The 20,598-nt window shown below is 38.6% G+C and overlaps 2 protein-coding genes across 4 annotated transcripts in view; both read right to left on the bottom strand.

The window, feature by feature from the left end:
- Positions 1 to 860: 860 nt before the first annotated feature.
- On the bottom strand, positions 861 to 10,327 carry ndc80 (NDC80 kinetochore complex component). The gene is made up of 17 exons (XM_067611586.1): positions 10,218 to 10,327; positions 9,586 to 9,687; positions 9,136 to 9,216; positions 8,475 to 8,601; positions 7,218 to 7,390; positions 6,638 to 6,740; positions 6,357 to 6,446; positions 6,097 to 6,190; positions 5,761 to 5,861; positions 5,451 to 5,595; positions 3,766 to 3,971; positions 3,373 to 3,525; positions 3,015 to 3,104; positions 2,823 to 2,915; positions 2,370 to 2,500; positions 2,042 to 2,144; positions 861 to 1,529 (listed from the first exon to the last, which is right to left on the bottom strand). The coding sequence occupies exons 1-17, from the start codon at positions 10,223 to 10,225 to the stop codon at positions 1,401 to 1,403; spliced, it is 1,929 nt and encodes a 642-aa protein (XP_067467687.1). The 5' UTR covers positions 10,226 to 10,327; the 3' UTR covers positions 861 to 1,400.
- Positions 10,328 to 11,783: 1,456 nt separating this feature from the next.
- The window catches only part of nipbla (NIPBL cohesin loading factor a), a 28,359-nt gene continuing 19,544 nt past the window's right edge, over positions 11,784 to 20,598 (bottom strand). For all 3 annotated transcript variants that reach the window (XM_067611573.1, XM_067611563.1, XM_067611580.1), the window contains exons 32-49: positions 20,041 to 20,175; positions 19,814 to 19,912; positions 19,609 to 19,662; positions 19,414 to 19,522; positions 19,166 to 19,296; positions 18,805 to 18,945; positions 18,590 to 18,683; positions 18,157 to 18,311; positions 17,836 to 17,926; positions 17,444 to 17,617; positions 17,060 to 17,250; positions 15,860 to 15,967; positions 15,200 to 15,400; positions 14,739 to 14,885; positions 14,220 to 14,572; positions 13,910 to 14,084; positions 13,193 to 13,390; positions 11,784 to 13,091 (exon numbers count right to left, since the gene is read on the bottom strand). In XM_067611573.1, coding sequence (XP_067467674.1) covers positions 12,729 to 13,091; positions 13,193 to 13,390; positions 13,910 to 14,084; positions 14,220 to 14,572; positions 14,739 to 14,885; positions 15,200 to 15,400; positions 15,860 to 15,967; positions 17,060 to 17,250; positions 17,444 to 17,617; positions 17,836 to 17,926; positions 18,157 to 18,311; positions 18,590 to 18,683; positions 18,805 to 18,945; positions 19,166 to 19,296; positions 19,414 to 19,522; positions 19,609 to 19,662; positions 19,814 to 19,912; positions 20,041 to 20,175 — 2,919 coding nt within the window. In that variant the 3' untranslated portion in view covers positions 11,784 to 12,728. The remainder of the gene's footprint in view (positions 13,092 to 13,192; positions 13,391 to 13,909; positions 14,085 to 14,219; positions 14,573 to 14,738; positions 14,886 to 15,199; positions 15,401 to 15,859; positions 15,968 to 17,059; positions 17,251 to 17,443; positions 17,618 to 17,835; positions 17,927 to 18,156; positions 18,312 to 18,589; positions 18,684 to 18,804; positions 18,946 to 19,165; positions 19,297 to 19,413; positions 19,523 to 19,608; positions 19,663 to 19,813; positions 19,913 to 20,040; positions 20,176 to 20,598) is intronic.

Below are 20,598 nucleotides of genomic sequence, written 5' to 3' on the forward strand. Positions count from 1 at the left end.
TTTAATAGAGATTGGATCAACAATTTATAAGCAGAAAAAAAGTCTTTCTGACAAAATATCAGGTAATTTAATTGGCTGAAATTGATCAAATTATAGTAGAAAAGGAAAAAAACTGGATTAAATTAGATTAAATTTAAACTAACACAAATCAGCTCTGTTGGGTGTCATTCAATACAACTGGAGGGAAGAAATAGAGCAAGGAGAGAACCTACAAGAACTGAACGCCAGCGCAGTTGGTGCTTATTCTGGTCAGGAAAGGGTTCAATAAACTGACAGGCTACTTGTTTAAATTGTCTAAAAGGTAGATATTGAAGAAACTTCTGGGCAACTTTAGAAAGTTTACAGTTTACTTTCATCAGAAGGAAAGGTAAAAAAAGTGGGTAACTAAATGGAAGCAGCTCAGGTCAGACGTGATCTACAGCGGTTAAAGACAGCAGTGGTTTCTGTTTGTTTATGCTCCACTGACACAGATAATGTCAAATACTGCTTCATTTGACTAAATACATGAAAATCTAAAGACACATTTAAAGCAGAACATAACACATATCATATTCATCTCTGTTTTTCTAATCAACCTGAACACAGAGTTTGAGAAGACAGTGGTATGTGCTGTCCTCTAGTGGCTTCAGTTCTATACAATTATAGATATAATATGAGGAAGGGCTGATGATTTACCAGCAGGGCAACCACAAACACTGATGAGTTTACCGGCAACATACTGTACTGAATGCTCCTTTAAAAACTGCTTATTACTACTGATGGATGTGGACAGCGCAAAACGTGCCACTTACAACTTTTTTTCTAGTCCTGTTGACACATATTTACAGTAAATACACATATTTGACAATTTTAAATAAGGATTGGAGGGTTTAAAGCCATTTTTATTGTGCCTATGAAAGTTTATTTATTAAAACCACAAAAATGTTGACAAAATGACAGAATATAAGCACATAAAAATCTGGAGTTTGTCAATACGAGATAACTACGAGAGAGAATTCAGTCTGTCATCACCAACTGCATTAGGACTTTAAAACCTCCATCTTGATGCAACCATTTGTATTTGCTACGTCCTACTGTGATGGAGGAAAAAAATACACTGCTGTTACAAAAACAGAATAACTTATACACAGAAAACTGCCAGTGTGCAGCTTGGACAAATAAAAGTGACCATAAATGCTTTCTTTTTTTCCTTTTTTGTTTAGTTGTTGATCTATGGTTATAAGGTCATACAATACATTTCCAAAACTTGTTAATAAGATCAAATGAATGAAAATCTTTTTTTTTTATAAGATGGAAACAAACTAAAAACACAACTGACAGGAGAAATCCTGCCAACTTCCATAGTCCCTCAGATTATCTTCCACCTACAGAACTGAAGGTTTCCATTCTGCTGCCGCTCCTTATAAACTGTTTTCCTTACACATGAAGCTCTTCAAAGTTTCCCGCAGCTTCTGTACAGCTGCCTCATCTTCTTCTACAGCCTTGGAGCAAACACTCTGCACTCTGCTGTGCAGATCCTCCAGACACTTCTGTTTTACAGGAACAACAAGAGCAACCAGTGAGCAAAAAGCAGCTTAAAGCTCGCATTGCCATATTGACACTGCACATTGACATATTAGAATAATATAAATACAGGTGCAAATACAATATGAGTAAAACCACTATCGGGCCAGGCATGCTTAGCAAATTATCATGAACCAAATGTTGAATGTGTTTAGATTAAGATAGTTATTGTGCTTTAAGGGTTAAAAAACATATTTTTCTCTGTTATTTTTAGCCAAACAGTACAAATCAGCTATCATTTCTTTTGTGTATTTCATAGAATCAAATCTTTTCTGCATGTAAAGCTTAAAGACATTGAGTCAAAGATGACTAAAGTAGCATCTGAACCACAGTGAAATACTTCAAATGTCCTCGTACTTGGTTACTTGCTAGTACAAATGTACACTTTGTGTTAAGAGGAATCTGTAGATGCCGACACCCTGTAAATTGAAGCACAGGATGATATGATGAGACAGATACAGAGTTGTAAGCAAGTTACCTCTGTAACTGACAAGTGGTTAGTCGCTGTGGTACACACAGATGCGAGGTTGTTAGCCACTATTCGTCTCTTCTCCTTGGTCTCCTGCAGCACCAGGTGGTATCTGGAGAGAAAACCACAGACCATATCTTTAATTCTAAAACAAAAAACTCATCATTTAGGCAGACAGAAAGAGATCTAATGCTCACAAATAAAGCCCCATTTTATTCATATGTGAATGAAAGAGGCGGAGGTATGCTTTGTTTGTTAGTGGTCGTAGGCTCCAGCAGTATGAAAAAATAATCCTTAAGACTTTAATATTGTTGATAAATATATAATAATCACATACTGTTGTTCTGCTGCCTTCAGTTGTTGCACTGCCTCATCGTAACCAAAACTAACATTCTTCTCAAGAAGTTTACAATGGTTCTCCACTGACTCCACCTCTTCTGCCCAATCCTGTTCGTCTCGGGCTAACTCCTGTATGGACACATAGGAAAATTATAGTTAGTACATATATGACGCACTGTGCATTTTCTGTATGTTCAGCATGTTAAAAATGTTAATTAATTCCTGTTTTTCAGCTTGGAAGACTAATAGTTCAGTGCTGAATTACCACTGCAAATACAAATTTCATGTTATCTTTAATTGGTTCAGTAAACGAAAGACTGTGCGATTGTTTTTTTTCTCCAAATGTCTGTTTTCATGTGTAATCCAAAGGTCTGGTCTTTGTGTGCCATACGGTGCATGTCACTAACATGGCATTTCTACCAACATAAAGCTGACTGAATAAAGACTGTACCTGCATGTCAGACCCCAGCCATTCATCCAGCTTGCGAATCTGTTCTTTCAGCTGCTTCAGGTCATTGGACTTGTCCAAGATATTAGTATTCACCTTGAAGACACAAACACAAACATATGCAACCATTATAAATGCCACAGTGCAACCAGACTAAGATGTGGCTGTTGCTGCCGACTGCAGACGTTTTGTTACCTGTTCACAAGACTCCTCCAGACTCAGTTTCGTGTTGGTTAATCGACTTTTCTCCTCCTCCACATCACTGTTCAGCTTTCTCAGGAGCATCTACAACATACAGCGAAGATTAGAACAATGACACAGAATACCAAAATCTATCTTCTCATGATAAAATTACACAATTTCATTAGTGTACAATGGAGTAAACAATATTAAGACATTACTGAAGTTACAAATAACTGATTACAGTAAAAAGTGTTAAGCATTGGGATAATAAGCTGAACTGTGTCTCATTATCAGAAAGTCTGTTCTTACGCTCATTCAAGTGGTTGTGTAAACAAGATCACGTCTTTGGTTAATCAGAAGCATTAAGTACCTGTATCTGTGTTTTATGCTGAACCATGCTGCTGCTAGGTCCACATTGAAAAGGCCTGATCTCAAAATCATGACCACAGGCGTTCTCTGCAGACAGTGGTATCAGCTTCAGTTTACGTGCCAGCTTGTGATACTCTGCTAGCTTCAACTCCGCCTGGAATTGAGGAGAATAACATGACAGGACAGACTCAGGAAGGGCAAAGAAACAAGTCAAATCAAAGGTCAAAATGTTTGCCACTGACTGACAAACCTCTGATGCACAATATCATAATATCCTGAAATTACAAAATTATGCATTTTCCATTTAAACACTCATCCACTTAATCCCACATATTTAGGAAGAGACATCTTACTGGTCATCTTTGCGTACATACTAGACATGTATATATGGTACCTTCTCTTTCACTTTGGCCAGAGCGATCTCTTCGTTCCACTTGTGTTGTTCAGTATCTTCAAGAGACTTGCTGAGAGTGGAGATGGTCTGTTGAAGCTCCCTCTTCTCTCTGTTGATCCTCTCTACATCAGCTGGAGTAAACTTTTGGTTCTGCAGAAGGTGCTGCAGTTCATCCCGTTCATGTTTCAGAGACTCTAGATGACTGACTGCAAAATGAGAGAAAAAAACAAACAAACATGATATACAGTGCTGTGAAGTATTTACCCCCCTCCCAATCTTTTGTTTCTACTAAATCATTTCAGATCTTTAAACAAAATTTAACATATAATAAAAGCAACCTGAGTAAACACAAAATAGTTTTTAAATGATTACTTTATTTATTAAAGTAAGTTCTCCAACACCAACTGAGCATGTGTAAAAAAGTATTTACCCCCATAGTAACAACATCCACTAATCTACCAGACTTCATTGATAATTGGTTTAAGTTGGACTAAACACACCCAGGTCTAATTACTGCCAGCCCTGTTCAATCTACATATCATTTACATTGAACTTTACAGCAATGTGAAGTTGGCTAAAAGGTCTCAACAAGCAGCACACCATGCCACAATCAAAGGAAATTCCAGAAGACGCGTGGAAGAAGGTGATTAAAATACATCAGTCTGGAAAGGGTTAAAAGCCATTTCTAACGCTCTTGGACTCCAGAGAACCACAGTAAGAGTCATTATCTCCAAATGGAGAAAACTTGGCACAACAGTGAACCTTCCCAGCAGAATTCCTCCAACAGCACAGCGATGACTCATCCAGGAAGTCAAACGAGAGCAGAGGACAACATCCAAGGATCTGCAAGCCTCTCTCATCTCAATCGAGGTCAGTGTTCATGACTCCACTGTTAGAAAGAAACCGGCCAAAAATGGCATCTATGGGACAGTGGCAAGGCGAAAACCACTGCTGACCCAGAAGAGCATTACGGCTTGTCTCAGTTTTGCCAAAATGCACCTTGACAACCCTCAAACCTTTTGGGAGAAAGTTCTATGGACAGATGAGTCAAAAGTGGAACTGTTTGGAAGACAGCAGTGCCGTTACATCTGGTGTAAACCAAACGCAGCATTCCACAATGAGAACATCATACCTACAGTCAAGCATGGTGGTGTAGCGTGATGGCGTGAGGATGCTTTGCTGCTTCAGGGCCTGGGCGACTTGCCATAATTGAGGGAAAAATTAATTCTGCTCTCTAGCAGAAAATTCTGAGGGATAATGTCCAGTCATCAGTCTGTGACTTAAAGCTCAAGCGCAATTGGGTTATGCAGCGAGATAATGATCGAGAGCATAAGAGCAAGTCCAGCTTTAAATGGCTCAAAAGAAACAAAAATTAAGGTTTTAGAGTGGCCTTGTCAAAGTCCTGACTTGAACCCCATTGAGATGCTGTCACAGGAGTTCAATGCTTGAAAATCCTCCAATATGGCTGAATTAAAGTAGTTTAGCAAAGAAGAGTGGGCCAAGTACTTTTTCACATGGATGATATAGGTGTTGGATAACTTTTTTGCTTCAATAAATAAAATGATTATGATTATGATTTATATATAAATATAAATCACATCCGATTCTCAGTTCTCATTGCCCTTCCTGCCAAAGACCTGACTGATTGAAATTGGTAGGTGGAACCTTTTATTTCCCATAATTACCAGTGTTGTCCAGCTCATCATTCAGTTCTGAGCCTTTGCTCTCCAGGTTTGCTTTGAAGACATGCAGACTGCTATGATAACTCTGCAGCTTCTTGAGGTCTGACTGCAGCTTCACCTTTTCCATCCTCTTGGTCATTAGACGATCCTTTTCAGGAGAAGGAAATTTTAAAAATATTTGTTGATTTAATTGAAGATGTTTAATATCACTGGTATTTGAAATATCACATAATCAAATTCAAATACAGATTTTAAGTCTAATCTGTATTTTCTGCATGAGTGAGGATGTGTGCATATAAAAAAGTCTTCTCACCGTTTGGCTCTCCTTCTCCAGTCGTTCAACCTCATCACTTAGTATTCTGTGTTTCTCCGCCATTGAGGCCAACAGGGCTTCGTCAACATTGTAAAGCTTCTCTGTGAACATACACAAACACACACTTAAGTGTAACATACTTATATTCATTTCTTGTTGATTTGTAAACTCTACAGTACATGATTAACATAAAAAATCTAAATCGAAGTCTTAGTGTCAAAAGGAGTCAGAACAGCAAGAACAAAATTCTTTTTGTTAAAACAAACATGATGCTCAAATATAAATAGAAACCAATTCAATATTAAAACCAACTTGTTTCAGAGATGCTGTGCTTACTTAGTTTAGTGAGGAATGTGTCATCCTCATCATAATACGTGTCATCACCCTGCATGAACTTGGAGTATGTCTCGGTTGTGTAGTCCAAGAAGAGCTGCACAGGAATCCAATCCAAGAGAAGATGAAAAGAAAACGAAAGACAAAATAAGGGAAGAGTTGTGAGAAGAGTGGAAGATTTATGTGTTGTTTTACAATAGAGCATTAGTTAAAAGAAGAGTGGAGTATTCATGTGTCTGGGTGCTATTAAAAGCAGTCTGTACCTTGTTATACTCAGCTCCTTCCTCGATGTTGTCACTGTCCTCACAGAAGTCACTGAAAAGCAGCTCCTGCTTACTCGAACCCCAGTAGATCTGACACAAACACACAAAGATCAAATATAAGAACATAGTTTTTAGGAAATTTTGTGATGTATGCTAAATGAGATTGGGTTTTTTTTGTTTGTTCTTTTTGCTGCAGTTTCTATTCATATCATACCAAATCAGCTGGTTGTATATAAAACCGGTCCACTAATTTCTATTGTAAAATGCTGTTTGCTTCTAACCTTGACATTATCAATCAGCCACATGAGGGCACCCAGTGCTTGAGGCCAGGTATGGGGAGCTCCAACAGAATACATGGAAGACTTGGAGAGAACAAACGGATACCTAAAAATCAGAAACAGGGAGAGAAATAAAGACAGACAGTCAGCAATGTTTCTTAAACTATAGATGAGGAGAGGGTACTTACATGTACAGACTTCTTACACTATGCTTTTATATTATGCTGTATTCTTTTTCAAGATATTTTCTCTATTATTCTTGTATTTATATATAAACATTTGCTTTCTATGAATGTAACTTGCTTTGTTTAATATCTACCTTTCTGTACATTTGAATGGTATTAAACTACCATGTGAATACACGCAGCTCAAGTGTCCAATGCCCAGACCATTTTTTCAGAGCTAACACAGATACTGAATACTGAACTCAGTAGAGCGGGCAGTACGAGTGCCAATATAAGCATTGCTCTATTTATTGCATATTCCATCAGATAAAGTCCGGCCACCAAATGTATGTCAAAACATGAACTTAAAGGCTGTGTGGATGCTAAATCAACTTAATAATACAAATAAAGCATTTTACCTCAGGGCTTTCAGGATTGCTGGAACCTCCTCTTCTACTTTTGATTTTGGCATCTCAAAAGTTGGGTCTAGCTGGCGGTAGATGAACTCAAACATCTTCACAAACTCCTTGGTAGAGGGAGACTGGAGGGTCTTGACAGACAAGGTGCCTGGGTAGCCCTGCTCAGTCAAGAACTATAAAGATGTAAAAGAGAATATCAGGCTAGAGATTCCAACTAATATTGTCCAACATTTATATATTTTTTTTCTGCAATTGTGAATACAAAAAACATCAAGCTACATTTTAAGACCATATTATTTATAATTCAGTTGCTAATGTGCTATTTGTTCAGTCCCTCCAGGATTTCGCATATTTTTTTTGTGATTATTGCGGCCAAAAATGTTTGATTTTGCACCAACTTTTCTCAAAAATTGCATGACAGTTTCCAATTTATGTGCTCTTATAGTGGTAAAATTGCAGGATTTGGGAAAAATTGCAAGCAAAGGAAAATAATGCATTTTTTTTCAGTCATATGTTACCGCTTCCTTCAATAAAAGTATACAGCATATCACAAAAACAACTATCTGTGCTAATTGTTTAATTCATTTTCTGAAAATGACGACCATGGGCTCAAAGTTATATAAAAAAGAAAAAACTGTACTTTCATTTATGGCCTTTATTAAATAAACTTTCACATCAACATTAGCACCAAATAAAATCAGTCAATAATGCCAATAAAATAAATCCATGAACATAAAAATATAGTTTCATTTCCAAATTGCCAATTTTTATGTTTGAGGTAGATTTGATGTCTGAACAACAACTTATTCTTCTGACTAACTGAATGCAAACCTCATTTGGGAACATTTGGGAATTGTTTTGCTTGGTCTATGGCGGTAATTTTTGTTGCCAGGTGAGATCTGTCCATCTTCCACCTGAATACGCACCTCAATCCTTGCTGCATTCGCTGTGATGACGTAAGTTACCACAACACGAAATGCCACAATTGCTCCAAATCATAAATGGTCTGTTGATTTGGCCATTTCATACAGAAAAGTTGCAGTAATTTAGCAAAATTGCAAGCTCTCTCAAATATTGCAATTTCCTGGGGGGACTGATTGCTTTTTGTAATATACTCATTAGAATAAAAAGCCACTTCCACAGCCAGTCAGAGTTTTTGCAGAGGTTTACCGAACATTAAGAGGTGTTGCAATGTCAAAATAGACAAACCTTTTTGTGTGTATGTATACTATGTAGTCTGAGAAGAAGTGTTTTTACCTCATACAGCTGTCTGATACACTGCTGGACAAAAGATTTATCATGCAGAGGTCGGGCATCTTTAATCTTCTCAGTTCCTCCGAACCCTGACATGGTGCTGTTGCGACGCATGCCGGCTCCACTAGTCCTGCAGTCAAAATATACAATAAATATAAACAATATATAAACACAATATTAACACACCGAAACACATCAATTTTGTTACTTGACAATGAAACTAATTATCATGTTATTCGCATCCAAAAAATTGCATCACAGAAGTGTATGAATGGAAAAGCAAATTACACACTCATTAAGTTAGTAATTTACAATGAAACTTTGTTTCTCTTTTATAATTTACTCCATTCAGTACCCTTTCTAACTCATTTATTCTGTTAATCCTCTTAATTGTTACTACATGAAAATGGCTCAAATTAAGTAATTAAAGGCTCTGTCAGTTGATGTTTTCACAGAGGTATTGTTCTCTTTGGGATCCTATTCACAGGATATTCATATACAGAGGTGTGTAAGATAAAGAATATAAATTTTCATTGCTTACTTCATCTTACTACTACTGTAACTGTACTGGTACAATCGGTGTTAAACTAATTTTATTTGTGTGTGTATACACACTGTATGTTCTCAGTATCTTATAGTTGTTTTTAAGAAAATATTCACATACCGTGAACCAAAGAAGCTAGTCCGCCTTTCAGAGTTCACAGATTGTGGTTTGGGTATGTTGAGCTTTCCAAAAGAAGGTTTACTGTAAAGAAACAAAAAATGTAAAGAAAAAAAGGATGTTACACTTGTTGACTTACGCACATTTGAACAAACTGCCACTAATCTGTTCTTCATCTTTCTTCACAGAGTCATCAAGTTTCTAAATATCATCCAAAAATAAGCAGAGGTCTTTACTATGAAGCCTCTTACTACATAGTGTCGTGATACGTGTCCCAGTTTGACATCACACCTACAGTAAACAGAATTAAACTATACCAACATTTTGTTTGTCTCTTATTTGTTATGAATATAACCTTATATTAGAAATAGTCAAAGACTAAAGTGTATAACTGTAATATTACACCAACCACAAATTATTAGAGGACTAATATTAGAGGAACTTTAAGCCAACCTCTGAGGTGTTGTGTACACCGTGCTCATCCTGTTGCTGTCTTGCACTCGCATAGCGCACAGCTCCGATGGCCTGCTGCTCGATGCTCGACTCATCCTTCCACTGCACACAAGTTATTACACAAAAACAGATGTATTTTATTGCAAAAGCCGTCCAACATACATACAACTACATATTAGTACGATAACGCTGGCTACATATTTACATTAATGTCAGCGGATGTGATCACAGATTACGTTGACGCGATATCTGTCAACAATCTCAGTCTATGTTATGGAGTAGTTCAGCTAACCAACCAGCGTAACGTTATTCTTAACTAATACAGTTGTTGATCTAACTAGACTGAACTCAACCCGCCGAATAAAACGTAGTCTATCTAAACTTAATATAAACACACATCTTTGCCGGGTTGTAGCTTAAAGTTAAGTGAAAAAATATCATGAACGTTGATAACGAAACGTAACGTCAACGGTAACGGTAGCTAACGTTAACAGCGGCTCTTGTAAAACCACAATAAGGGCGGCTGGCTGGCAATATTTCAGTTAAATTACCAAAACCGTTACATTTTATCAAAATGTTGTTTGCTGAATATTTTCAGTGAAACAAGATAACTTTAATAACTGAAGACATACCGCTCCATGTTTCACAGCCGGAGAGCTAATGTTTACAAAACGAATCAAACATTTGAACCGTCCAATTCGGAAACCCCGCCAAAACAATACAAAACTCCGGATGATGACGTCACTACGGCGAGCCACTTGGTCCAAGAATGCGTCGTTGCGCCCTCCACAAACCATAGTACTTATCCCACAGCGTTACACACACGGTTTGTGCGAACAGTGGGCCTCATGCATATTTGTTCTTGCACAAAGCAATAAGAGAAAGTAAATCCTACGTGGCATTCATGAAAGTCTCTTAATTGCCTGAACTTGTCATAAATCGCTCGTTTCAAACCTGATAAATGCAACATGTTCATGAAGAAGTGCGCGTTCGTGAGATGTGATCATTAGTATAATCCAAGCCCCTAAAATTGCCATATTAGGATCCGGGTTGTTGTTTGTGAGCGAGTTTCACGCAAAAAATCCCAGAGTAGAAACACCACGCAGTTTCAAATCCTGCTTTCATAAATCAGAAGCCAAACACACAACAAATTGAGGAATGACAGCAGGAGATCCGAAACAATTAAAGATATGAATCCAGCTGACATGTCATCAGAACAGCTCTGCACTGTGATAGAAATAAAGAGGGAATACTTTGATCAGGTCAAAGTATTCCCTCTTTATTAGTTAGCTGCTAAAAAACGTCTTTCTAAAGCAAAGCGCTCCGTGATGGGGGGCGGTCATGTGAGTCACAGAGATATTGGAGGACAATATTAGTCTACAGTAGGTGATGTTACACTGTCTGCAACACTACATGATATGGACAGAGAGCTGCAGAGAGACACAGAGGCAGCTGTCAAGAGTGAGAGAAGTTTCTGACTGAAATCTAGAAGCTGCTGCGCCAAAATATGGCCATAAAAATCATAAAATCCAAAAAAACCTTTTAAATAAATTGGCAGCCATGATGATGAAAATATGGCACGCAGAATTAAAAAGATGATCAGAGATGATCTATTCATGAAAATTGATGAATGCCACAAATATCACATTAAATCATTCGTACGTGCTTCTTGCATGAGTCTTTTGTTCAGCATGTAAAATCTCTCAACTCATATCTGTAAATTTGAATGTGATCTAAAAAGCTATAAGGGCAAAAAAGTTAGAAGTCACATCAGTCACCAAGTTGGATGAATTAAATTATTTAAAAAGTTTGTAATGTACCAATGCATTGTCCAATGTAGCTCTGATTATAGCAAGACTATCATTTTGATCAAACATACTATTTGTATGTACTTGTCTTTACAGTTGGCATAAAAATATCCAATAAAACAACACTATCAGGTATCTTTCATAGAGGCCCGACTATCCTAGGAGCAAACCTTGTCACAAGAACTCAGAATTACATCAAAATTATAAATTAAAGTATATTCAAGTGCTATAGAAACAACACTTTTTTGTTTTGTTTGAACAACTTGTTTCAGGTGAATGATCAACTCTCTTAGTCCTTTCAGGCCTGTCTGTGTTTTAGCAGTATCCAGGTCCTACACTTTTGTTCATTTGCAAAATGAAAAGATCAGATTAACACTTGGAGCAGACAAGTGACAAAGAGAAGTAGAAAATTTATTGCAGTATTTGTTCCACCAAAAGGGTATGAATCCCCTTTCCTCTTATTACTAGGGTGACCTAATACAACAAAATCTACATTTACAAAATATCCTCCTGCAATAGGCCACATATACTGCATGCGTAGTTCGAAATAGAATAAATTATATTCAGAGCACTCTGCCATTGTACAGCATGGACAAATAAAAGTGAACAAAAATAAAAATTCTTATTTTTTTTTCTTTTTTTCTTCTTTTTCTTTCAAATATCTAAAAGCTAAAAGGAAAAACCATCAGGGTGCTAGTAGTATAATAAACTCCAAAAACACTTTAATAAGAACATCAAAAAGACTAATTTCCAACATTCACTTAAGGTTTTATTCTTTTTTTACAGCTTTTTTGTCTTCAGAGATATAAACATTTTAGTTTTTTGTCGTGTTAAACTATGATACAGTGGGAGTAGAAATGAGCGACTAGAATCTGCTGCACAACAGCGAAGGAGCTCCCACAACAATGTTGACAAAACATTTCCCTCCAGGTCTCTTTTCTGATAACCATTTTAAGGGATAATTTGGGTGAATTATTCCTTTAATGCCTTCTGGATTCTATCCTCTGCACTTGTACACAAACAAAACATAGCAGTCCCTCTAATATAATAAGTCTTATGTTTTGTGTCATTTTCATTTTTGCAAGAATAACTCATGTAAAAGTATGTAGTGTCAAATATTCTTGCCCTCTTGTGTTTTCTTACAAAAATGAGGAAGGAGAGGAGGGTAGGAATCCAGTGAAGTTTGGCTGTGTCGTTGGAGGTGGCAGGTTGAGGAGGAGGAGCAGGAGCAGGGAGGAAGAGGATTTTGATAAAGTAGAAATGGAGCAGGGGGACCAAAAAGAAACAAAAAGAAAAGGAAAAAAAAAAAAAAAAAAAAAAAACACACGGGAGCCATTAGCTAGCCCCTCCTTCCCGCGCTGCATACAGTGAGCGTAAAGTCTGTACTACTTTGTTGCTCAGTTTGTGGTTGCTGGTCAAAGCAATCTTCTTGTAAATGATGTCCGACTCCTTAATAGTGTCCACCCAAGGCACCTGTTTGCGGCCATCGCGTTTCTTGGCCTCTGCCCAGGGCCCCGAGTAGGAGCCGGCCATCCAGTGGATGCTGTATCCATTGGACGTCTTCTGGATGACTCGAGCTATTTGCGGCCGGTCCTTGTACTTGGGGCAGCAAAGGGCGATCACATCCATAGCATCCACCGTCTCGCTCATTCTGCCGGGGTCTGAGGAGTCACCCGCTCGCCTTGACCTTCGCGAGGACTGCAGAGAGGATAGAAGAAAAAAAAAAAAATGGTTGCGCTATTTTTCTCCATAGTTTAAAAATGTATTTTATAAACATCATGTATTTCTATATATCTCACCCCTGGGGTCCTTTCATCGCCATCACTGTCGTCGTCATCTGTCTCTGGTCCCGCCTGATTGCGTGGACTGGGTCCTGACATGGGGCCCATGCCTCCCAGTAGGGCGTTTATGGCTTTGTTTCTGATGTTAGCACTGGCAGACGCTTCTCCCTCCTCATCCTCCTCGTCTGGGTCCAGATGTTCCATCAGAACCTTGAACTGTGTGGAGTGAGAAGACAAGAAAATAACTTTAAGAGTCAAGTTTCACACTTTACATCGACTTCTAAGAAACAAATTTGACGGAGTGGAGTTTGGGTGCAAACTAACAGGCTTTTCAATGATTTGAAGGGCATAACTCTTCCTGGGCAGACACAGGCACAAAAATATCCCACAGATACCAGACAAGTAAAGGTCATGTACAGTATAGAAAACAAGCGGCGTCTGCACATTGCTATGCTTCCTCAGGAGAAACTTAGCAGAAGCTACCACCAGGAATGTAAAATACAGGCAGTTCACTCCTCATGTTTTATTCATTTCAAATCCAAGTTGAAAAAGAAACAAACTTTTTTTTATTAAAATGTATTTATCAGATGACTGGAAATCACTTTGCATTTAAATGCTGATTTATACGACAAGACAGAAAATAATACAACACAACAGCTCTGTAAGCAGCAGCTGTTAGTGATATACGGAAAATATTGTCAATGACTCCAAATCTGATGTAGCTTCATTACTTACATCTAGGTACTGTTTGACGATCCGCCTCTTGATATCGCTCGTCAATGTGGCGTGAGCCATGTTGTTGGAGATGAAGTCGATGGTTTGTCGTGGGTTGAAGTGAACATTGCTTTTTCTGTTCACTGCTTTATCGTACACCTTGGCTGACTCCGTTGGAGAGTACTTCTGAATTTTACTGTTGAAAGACAAAAAACTTGGACTTACAAACATGGCTGAATGTCAGAAGTAGTAAAAGTAATCCACACTAAAAAAAAGTTCAGATATATTTTTTTCAGATAAAGGCTGTAGACAGAGTTTTTGTAGCTCTTACCCATCAGAGAATCCATACTGGTTCTTCAGATGCTGTTTGAGCACCAGCAGCAACAAGATGCCCTGAACAGCATTAGCGAAGTCCAAGAGACCTGAGGGATTGTCTGGGAGGAGCCTCATTACCTTGTCCGTATCATCCACATCCAAATCCTCCAGATCAGACTCTGAGCTCTCTGAGTCTGCTACTGGTTTTCTGGCCTTTTTGGGCCGCCGTACCACATCGTCATCACTGTTGCTGTTTCCTTCCCCGTCGCTCCTGGGAGAGTCGCAGTTCATTTTTTCCTCTTCATCCTCCCCATCTGATGTGTGCTTCCACACCTTCTTCTCCTTACGCCTCGGCTCCTTCAACAGAAGCTGAACAGAGACAAAAGAAAATGTAACCATAATAATATTAATACTTTTTCTCTGTTTCTTTCTGTGATGTGCTTTTTCAGGATTTTTTTCAACCATATTTCTTGAAGAGACATGTGCCCCCAACCTAGAGGTTTGATGTGAGCTGCTTTGAAAAATGCTATCCTACCTCTTTGAAGGTTTGCAACAAGTTGCTGCCAGACACAGACAGACAGATGTCTATGTGGTGCATGATGAAGAGAGGCTCCTCCTGGCTCTGGTATGGGAAACAGGCTAGGTTGTCCGCTATGAACAGCAGCATGTTTACTTCTGTCTTCTGCAGAAGGAAAGAAAAGAGGGAAGAGCAAGGTTGAGGGTCAATGCCTGGTACAAACACACATTGCACAGCTCACTTGTAAGAATTGTTACTATTGATACTATACAAAAATAACCTATTCTGGTAGACAGAAAGGTATTTCTTTAAAAAGAATAGTGTTGTCTGTATCCATAAGAGTCATATAAAACACTTGCCACCTTTTATCACATTTCTTGCCAAGACAACTGCAACAAGACTGCTGGCAAGCTCAAGTCATTTTAATCTGACATGTTCAATGAGCCAACACCACTATACACCACTTTACATTTACTCACCGCACTGTCATCGAAGAGGTTCAGCAGTGAGATGAGGAAAGCCCTCCGGTGCTGCCTGTTCCCCCGGATCATGGTGAAAAGGTGGGAGCAGAGTGCTGAGTGGGTCTCGTCCTGTCTAAAACCTCTTATGATGGTCTTACGAGACATTTCAATGGCCTGCTGCAAATTGTATGACATCTTCATCCCTGCAACTGCCTTCATCTGGTAACAGATAAAGTGAGGAGGAAGTGTTACCAAATTAGCAGTTGAGACAAATGTTGAGACAGCTGCTGCAATGGGAAAATGCCAAGAAAATAATAATAAGTCTGATATACACGTTAGAGCATTTCTCCAGCACAAGCAAAAGGTCCATATATGGAAGTCAGTCACAATAAGTACCTGCAACAAAGCAGCTATGGAACATGACAGTTTCAAGTGGTGGATTGAAAGGGGAACCGCGCCGACTTTTCACATTTTAGTCTGTTTACAGATGTTGCAGAGTACGACTACATACAGTATGTGAAAAAAGTTGTATAAAGCCTTTTGTGGCTCCAGATGGAGCTGCACAAAGGTTATTTGAGGAGAAGAGGCTAAGTTGGAATTCCTCATTCTTCATCCAGGTACAAAAAGCTTGCCTTGTGCAATAATTATTGAACTCGACAGAAATGAAAACCAACTCACATGGATGAATCCTGTGTACTTCTTGTCAATCTCCACAAGCTGCGTGTCAGCTTTGTTCCTCATGCTGGGCTCTGGGTCTGTTCCCATGGCAATGAGGTAGGGCACACACTGTACAGATAGGACAAAAGAGATGTTATGTTAAAGCAACTATTGTGAATTGTGAAAAATCTGTATGATAAGATAATTTACATTTTAAATGACTGATGACGAGGCAGCAACACAAACATGAAAAAAAATACCGGTGCTCATACACAGCATTGGCTCTGTAAATGGGAAACAAAGAAAGAAGCTCGGGCCAAGAGCATCCATGAATTTGGAGGACAGAGCTTCAGAAGGAGCAAAAAAAAAAGAAAACAGAAATATGTTTTATGGTTTGCAAACCCTGTGTTTAAGGTCTGGTTAAGGTTTGGGCACCAAAACCACTTGGTTAGGGTAAGGGAAAGATCATGGTTTGGGTTAAAATGATCACTTGCATGTCAAAATACACTACGATATTAAAGAGCAAAAAACTCCAGGGAGAGTAAGTATTTTCGCAGCAGCGGGCCTTTGGACTAATGGGCTTTTGGGAAGTTTTTCAAACTATTGGGGTTTCAAAATAATGAGCCGTCAGACCAATGGCATGGCACTTGTTAGTTGAATGTAGCTAACATTAATTGTATTTGACAAGCAAAGCAAGCATCGCAAAGCTTTCTGTGATTATGAGCATGATGACCAACATGCACCAGGTAATCCATAGAAGTTTATAAAGTTGAGAGGCTAGAAATAAAAAGAAGTTGTGTCTTTCTTTCTCTAGCTTCCAAATCAAATGCATGTGGTGGCCAGATCAAGATCTTTACAACCCGAGTCAGTGGTGCTCATGGGAAATGCAGTCCTCATTCCGGGAAACACTACGGTTTTTGTCCACAGGAGCCGCAAAATGAACACAAAATGAAAGTTCCTTGTACTTGCTTTGACATGAAATAATGGACGTGTGTGAGTAATGTTTAAGATACTTTACTTCTTAGATTCTTCACTTAATTTAGTCTCATATTGCAATATTGATATTATATTGACAATTTTTCTACTTCTTCTGATGCAGATAATTATTCAGGAAAAGACGATATCTGCCCGTGTTTTTGAAAAGTCTACTGATTCCAAAGAATTCACGGGTGAATTCATGCTTTAATTATGAAATCTGTCTCTCTAGCTCTCACTGCTTACCTGTACAGGATGGATGAGACCCTGGTTGAGTGTGAGAGCAATGACGTTGAGAGCAAAGTGCCGTACACTGGACTGGGTATGGAAGAACGCCTCCAACACCTGTTTCAGATAAAGCTGCATAATGGAGCTGCTCATCCCTGAAGAGATGTCTCCCATCTCCTTCAGATCCTCCTGTTTTGACAGTTTCTTCCCTGCAAGGACACAAAATACAATTTGTTCATAAGCCTCTATATATGTGTGTGTGTGTGTGTGTGTATTAAACTTATGTAGCACAATGTATTTTTGCAATGTATAAATTCTAAAATCAACAATTCATTGATCACGGTGTATTAAACAGTTTCACAATCACAACTACATTACAGCAACAACCACAACTTTCCGTACATTCTCTGTCTGCTTCCTGCATCCGTGTGTCCTCCTCCTGAAGGTAAGTCTGCAGGTTTTTGAGGATCTGGATTTTGAGGTTGATGGAAGAGGAGGCATCAGCCAGGATGCCATTGTACAAGGTCTTCACCTCTGGCACAAACATCTGGCTGGGATGCATGATTACAAGGAACCCTGAGGGAAGAGAACAGCAGAGACATCTTGAGAACACTGATACAGTTTCCATCTCCAACTGCTGGAATAAGAAAATCTTAATCTTGCCTAGTACATCTCTAGTACATCTCATGCTGGCAATCAATTTAAAGGCTTAGTGGCTATAGAATTTACAGGCAAAAATATGGTGACTTTAACATTTTTCAAACCTAATCATTAAAAAAAAATGATGTTCTTGCCTAAGCCGATGATGGCTTTGGTCTTGACTTCCTCGTCCTCATGTTTGGTGAAGTATAGCAGCAGCTCGAGAACTTTCTCCTTGATAACAACCTGTACACAACACACATAGAATCATAATGTGAGACAGTGTATTCTTTATTATTTGTTGTAGCAGCAGTAAAGGTGGTAAAGCAATGGTTTTGGTCCCACATCTGACCTAATTTTGGTCATGGCGGTCACAGGCAGTTACAGTAACATTTTTCATCAGTGGCTGCAACCCATTGCTTTCCTCAACTTTAATTTCAAATCATAAACATTATTAAACATAAACTGTGGTCTACCTTGTTGGTGCCCTTGAACTCCTCCAGATCAAAGTCAAAGTGTCGGGCTAGGGCACCCACAGTGAAGAGCGATCGCAGTAGGAAAGGCTTGTTTGCTACTAACGTCGTGCTGTTTGGATCCTCTTGATGCTGAATCTTCAGCTTGTTAAGTGCACCTGGAGGAAAAAAAAAAAGAGACGTAGATTGAAGTACTTTTTAAGTATTACTGTATAACTGTATACCTGTTTGCTTTCTGGACCACCACACTGGTCTAGGTGTCTATATACAGTGTTATACTTACTGTATATCACAGTAAGTATTATATTGGTATTCTCTTTTTTTATTTTACTTTTTTTGTACTTTGGAATGTACAAGAGGTGACACTTCAAAGCTCAACATGGCAGACTGCAAAAAAAGAGCACGCAACATCAAAGTTGCTAATTGTATATCTCACCATAGAATCTGTTGAAGCAAGCCCAGACAAACTTGTAGTTGTGCGTGACTTTGTTAACAACAGCTCCAAGACAGCTCACACAGTGCTGGACCACCTAGAGAAAGGAAGAGCATTATGTCATCTCTATGCTTCAACACGGATTACATTTCACAGAGTAAACCTGGTACTACAGTGGTGCATGCAATATAAATGTCTAAAAAGCCACTGCTACGCACAGTCATGCCGTATTTGATGATGAGCTTCATGAGGTCTTCCTCGATAGTGGCAAGGAAAGTTTCACTGGGGTGCTCCATCAGAGGTACCACAAGCTCCAAGATCTTTGCCACGTTACAGATGACCATGAAGTCATTGGCAGTCTGTAGGGGACATAAAATAACACTCATTACTGGGTAAACTCCAAAAGATCAGGCACTAACAGTGACTCGATTGATGGTTCTTAAATTCACCAATGAGAAAAATCATTACAAAATAGGTGAAACAAATAAACAAACATTCAAAACAAATAAATAAAAATGTCTTAATTATGGCAGCTTCTTCATTATTACTTATTAAGTTAATTTAATGAACGCCACTTACGTTACACTTTGTGGTCAGGTAAGGCTGCATGGTCATGGCATGTTTGACCATGAGCTGGGCCCTGATCTTGCTGAACAAGTACAAGGTGGTGATACACGCCACTAGCCGTGTTGAGTTTACACCTTTGTTCTCTACAGAAGAAATAAAAACACAAACTTTTTACTCATGAAGTTCACAGATTGCTTTTTGCAAAAAAAGTTAAGTTTAAATGTTTAAGTGCAAGTACACTCTCATATGGTTTTACATACCTGCAAGAGACTCCTCATATTTGAGGATGTGTTCTACCAGATTGTCGACAAGCTGAACACAGGCTTTTTTAGCTGGCTTATACGACGCATCCTCTTCAGACTTGAGAAGCTAGAACCAGAGGGAAAATGTTCATTTTAGCAGGTTTTAGAAATTGATATATTTCGCAACAGGATTGACCAAAACCAAATACTTACATTCTGAAGAAGCTGCTCGAACCAGTCATAGCCGGTGTCTCGGCATGCTGCAACCTAAGGAAGAAATCAGATGTGACGGTTAAGAACACAGTGATCAAATTAGACAAAAACGATAAGGCATCGAGTTGATGAGAGATATAATCTTTGTTGATGTTTATTATTGTTATTACTGGATACAACAAACTGTTACGTGTGTTGAACTCACAACATCAGTGATGTTGAGGATCTTTCTGGTCATGGTCTCTTTGTCATGGGCTGGAGTTGGAGTAAACCACAACTTCTGGAATGTCTCATTCACCAATTTCTATGAATGACAATGAAAATTGATACAAACAAAATAGGCTTACACATGAGAAAAGAATCGAGTCATATCTCAAAACAACTAAATTCGTGAAGAGACAAAAGGTGCAGATTGATTGAGTGGATCCGTACCTTGATACCTTCCTCATCATTGACCCTGCGGATCATCCTCACACACATCTCAGTAATCTTACTGAAGGTCGGTTGTTCCAGACAGATGTCTCTGAGAATCTTGATCACCCGTTTCCTCACACTGATACCAGTGTCCTGTGCACAAAAAAACAACTCAATCCATACAGGTTTTTGCAACATCTTGCAAACATTTGTCTAAAACAAGGGTTTTGTTCCCATTTACAAATGTCTGCATGGGATGCAATAGCATTTTTCTTCCAATAAGTGGCAGTATAAGACTATAATGAAAAGTGAACTTCTCATGAACCCTCATGAACATTTCCATGACAACAGGCACAGCAATGTGTTCACCTCTCAGATGCTGAGTACAAAGAATGAGTGCAAATCTTTTGTGTTGGATTGCATTTCAAAATCAATAGCACGTATACAACAGTCGCCTTAATGACCTGCGTTAATCCTGCTACAGAACTTGTTCCTTATATAATTATTTCAATAAGGTAAAATCAAACCTGAAGCATCCAAAGTAAGGGACAACTTTAAGCAACTTTAAAAGCAATT

Source organism: Thunnus thynnus, chromosome 2, assembly GCF_963924715.1.
Source record: "Thunnus thynnus chromosome 2, fThuThy2.1, whole genome shotgun sequence".
Classification (NCBI taxonomy): domain Eukaryota; kingdom Metazoa; phylum Chordata; class Actinopteri; order Scombriformes; family Scombridae; genus Thunnus; species Thunnus thynnus.